This window comes from Mandrillus leucophaeus, unplaced genomic scaffold (genome assembly GCF_000951045.1).
Source record: "Mandrillus leucophaeus isolate KB7577 unplaced genomic scaffold, Mleu.le_1.0 Scaffold163, whole genome shotgun sequence".
Taxonomy (NCBI): Eukaryota; Metazoa; Chordata; class Mammalia; order Primates; family Cercopithecidae; genus Mandrillus; species Mandrillus leucophaeus.
In genome coordinates this window covers 2,948,411-2,952,701 of record NW_012101621.1, presented here as the reverse complement: position 1 = coordinate 2,952,701, position 4,291 = coordinate 2,948,411, and the positions used below count along the sequence as shown (strand labels likewise).

The window sequence follows — 4,291 nt, the reverse complement described above, 5'->3', positions numbered from 1 at the left end:
AAAAATGAATTAGATTAACTAAAAAGGGCAATACAACTAAAGAGGGTGGAAAAAGACAACATCAAATAGCCATTCTTGATGAATATTATGGACAACCACAAATTAATGCAGGACCATAGTAGAATAGGAGATAACTTTAAGATACCTACAGCCAATCTCTGCCATGGATTGCAAGTAAAAACTGAACAAAATACAAAAAAAAAGAAAAAAAAGAAAAAAAAACTAACTGTGGACTCTGAAATTACCCAAGAGCTAGCAGATTGTGTAGGGAAGTCAAAAATTGGAGAAGCAACCTGCACAAGGGTGAATTCCATATTTTTTCTGTTTCTTTCTCTCGACTTTGCCCTGGGGGAGGCCCCAATGCATACAACAATATGGTAATGATGTAGGAAGTCAAAACTCTGCCAGAAACACAATTTTCTGCCTCTGTGGGTCAGGCTAGAAAAGAGAGACCCTAGGGAAGAGATGGAAAATAGTTTTAAGTCTCAGGCTGATCCCAAGACTCTACATACGTGAACCTGACTCAGACCAGAACAGCAAATCTTAGGTTATTTAACTAATATTTGAATCACCATTCCAGTCTCAGACTACCCCCAAGCGGCACCCATGCAGGAGAAACTAAAACCAATGTAGCAGAGAGTTCAGGAACTGACCTGAGATTTGAGCCACGCAAACTGGTTTCACTAATCCCTGAGCTACACACGACAGGTATAAACCCAAACCAACATTGCAAATGATTAGAGAACTGAACTGTGATTTTGAGCTACCAAATTCCACAAAAGGGGAGAAACAACTAACAGTGTGAACCAAACTAGGCTGACTTTCTGCTCAAACAAAAACATTAACATTTTTTAGATGATTGTTTTTTAAAGAAGAAGGACGAGGAGGAGAAAACAGAGTGTACACACATAATATTTGAAATGTTCAAGATGTACGTCAAAATTATTTGACAAAGAGCCAGAAAAATGAACTAATAATGAAGTAAAAGATCAACAAATTCAAATATCAAGATGACTAAAATACTAAAACTCATAGACAAAGATGTCAAAGTAGCTCTTTTGATTATGTTCCACAAAGTAAAGAAAAAAATAGAAATTGAACTGAAAAATACAGTATCAAAAATAAAAATCTTACAGTAAGGGCTCAATAGCAAAATGATGATAGAAAAAAGAATATGCAAAATTGGAAATAGATCAACGTAGATTATTTAATCCAACTAATTTTGACTTCGTCTTTCCCCAGGAGACATTTGGCAAATCTGGACACAATTTTGGATGTCACAACTTGGGGTGTGTAGTGCTATAGGCATCTAATGTAGCGATGTTAAAAATTCTGCAACACACAGGGCAGCCCCATACCCCAATAAAAAAAAATTATAAGGCCCAAAATATCAGTAGTGCCAAGGTCAGGAAACACTGACAAACCTTAACATCAATTTGAAAATTGAAAGAAAAAAACACAGAGCCCTAGAGACCTGTGGGAAAATATTCTAAAGTCTAAATTATATCTAACTGGAGTCCTAGAGGGAGAGAAGATATTGGGTCAGAAAACATATTTGAAGAAAGAATGGCCAAAAGCTTGCCAAATTCATTGAAAGACATGCATTTATCAATTGAAGCCCCAAACAAGGTAAAACCAAAGAGAACCACATCTAAACACATTATAATTATATCACTGACAACAAAAGATTGTATAATTTTTCGTGTGTGTGTGTGTGTGTGTGTGTGTACACAGCTTATATATGAAGCAGCTAGAGAAAAACAATATATTACATCACTGGAGGACAATTACTTGATGGCCATGGATTTCTATTCAGACAGCATGGAGGCCAAAAGACAATGAAATGGCATCTTTAAAGTGGGGGGGGGGAAATGTTGACACAGAATTACAGACCCAGTAAAAACTATCTTCCAGAAATAAGGGGCAAGTTAAAAATACATTTTCAGATAATTAACAAAAATGAAAAATATGTTTCCCAGCAAATCTGCTCTAGAAAAAATACTAAAGGGAGTTTTTAAGTTTGAAGGAAATTTCAGTTATATATCCTGGTATCAGAGAAAACCCAAATCTTCAGGAACAAAGGAAGATACCAGCAATGATAAATAGCTGTTAAGTATAAAATAGTTCTTATTCTTCTCCTTAAGTTTTATAAAGTGCATATAATTGTTGAAAGCAAAAATTATAACATTGTATGGTAAAGTTTTCTATATATTGTGATTTTTAAACAAATTGAGACAAGGATCTCGCTCTATTGCTTAGGCTGGAATACAGAGGCATCATCGTAGCTAGCTGCAGCCTTGAACTCTTGGGCTCAAACTATCATACTGCTTCAACTTGCCGAGTAGTTGAGGCTACAGGTGAGTGCCACCATAACTGGCTAATTTCTTTTATATTTCATAGACATGGAGTCTCACTTTGTTGCCCAGGCTGGTCTCAAACCCCTGAGTTCAAGCAATCCTCCCACCTCTACCTCCCAAAGTGTTGGGATTACAACATGAGCCACTGTGCCAGGCCTGGTGAAGTTTTCAGTGTATGTGACTAATACATATGAACAACGATAACAAACTTTAGTGTTGGTAGATAAAGGGACATTGTGTAAAATTTCGACATTTCACATAAGGAGGTACAGTATTTGCTCACATAAGACCCGGGATATTTAGGCATGTACATTGCCATCTCCAGAGCAACTACTCAAAACGTACAGAGTTATAGCCAAAAAGTTCATAGATAAATTAAAATGTAAATTGAAAAGTATTTAAATAATCCAAAAGAGTCAGAAAAAAAGAACAAAAAACGGAACATGGGTGAAACACAATAATGAAATATACTTAAATCCAACCTGATTGATATTTATATTCAATTTTAATTATCTAAACTTCACAATGCAAAAACAGAGATTAACAAAGTAGATAAAAAGAAAAGATGCTCTTTTATGCTACCTACAGGAAATAGATTTTAAAGTCATAGGTAGTTTAAAAATAAATAGATGAAAAAGATACAGCATACATCAATAAGCATCAAAAACTTGGAATTGCTATTTAATATTATAAAACAGATTTCAAGGTTGAGTTCTCGAGTCACAGAAAGTCTCAGTATCTCAGGAGGTTTGTGTTCAGCTGCTCTGCAGTCTCAGGCACTGTGTCATTCACAGCACAGAAGTACTCAGCCGCATCGCTCACATGGGCTGAGGCTTTCGTCAGGTGGAAGGAGGTTTCACTCTTTTTAAATTCAGCCTCGAAACCGTTGATGCCTTTAACCAGGGTGGTCCCTGATGTGTACTTCAGGAGAAGTTGGAGTCCTTGGTTGGGGTATTGCACATACCAGAAGAGAGTTGGTGGAAAAGATGATGAGTAGTTGCACCTCAGCAGCACAGGGACTCCTTCAGAGACAGAGACTTGGCTGTCAAGCTGGGTCACAGACTGGGCTTTGGTTCCTCCTGCAACACCAATGCTGTGTAAGTAAAGGCAGCACAGACTTTGCTATGAAGAAAAGATGTCTCTATTCAGAGAAAATTACAATACAGTCACATTTACAAAAGGAAGAAAGGTAATGGAATGTTACTCACCCAGGGTAAAAATCACCTCGAGCACTGGCACGAGCAGCAGGACCATGGCTGAGGAGTGGCAACGCTGGAGGGCCCTGAGCAGGGCGGACAGAAGCCAAGGGCCCTGAGCCTCAGGAGATAGGGGCAGCAGGGAGGTTAGGCTGGACAAGTCTCTGCCTTTGAAGCGTTTCAGAAACGGTTAAAGAAAGGCTTTCTCTTAAGGAGCCTAGATGTGTTCTGACCTCTTGTTCTCATCACAGCTCCCTATCTACACAGACATCAGTGAGCTACATCAGCCAGCTGCAGGGAGGAGGCTCATTGGATGAGGGTGGTCTGCAATGAACACAGATGCTTCCTAAGTGCAACATTGCCCCCTGAAGGCCACAGGCGAAACTACGGATCCAAGGAAGCAAACTGTTTGCTTCTCATTTGAGAAATGTGGTATCAAAACCAACAGAAAGTGTTTCTTTCTTCCCAAATCGGTGATGATGTCACCTTCTGTAGAGTACATGGTTTCAATCCTAAATACATGAGAAATGAGAGTAATGTAAAAATAGAAGACTAATTTACTTTACTGAGCGATTAGTCACAGAAGACAACACTCTAGACTTTGGAATACCATTGAGACATTCTATATTATTTTGTAAAATCATTCATCAAGGAGAGGGGAGGTGATCAGTTGCCTCAGTCTGGCCTCAGCTTCATATGGCCCTGTGTTTCTGAATGTGAGCATTACAGTGGGTGAAA

At 38.4% G+C, this 4,291-nt stretch overlaps 1 gene segment (V, D, J or C); it reads right to left on the bottom strand.

Moving 5' to 3' along the window:
* Positions 1-3,089: 3,089 nt before the first annotated feature.
* On the bottom strand, positions 3,090-3,868 carry LOC105536826. The segment is given in 2 exon segments: positions 3,090-3,436; positions 3,566-3,868. Coding segments are annotated over 2 exon segments (393 nt in total).
* Positions 3,869-4,291: the final 423 nt, after the last annotated feature.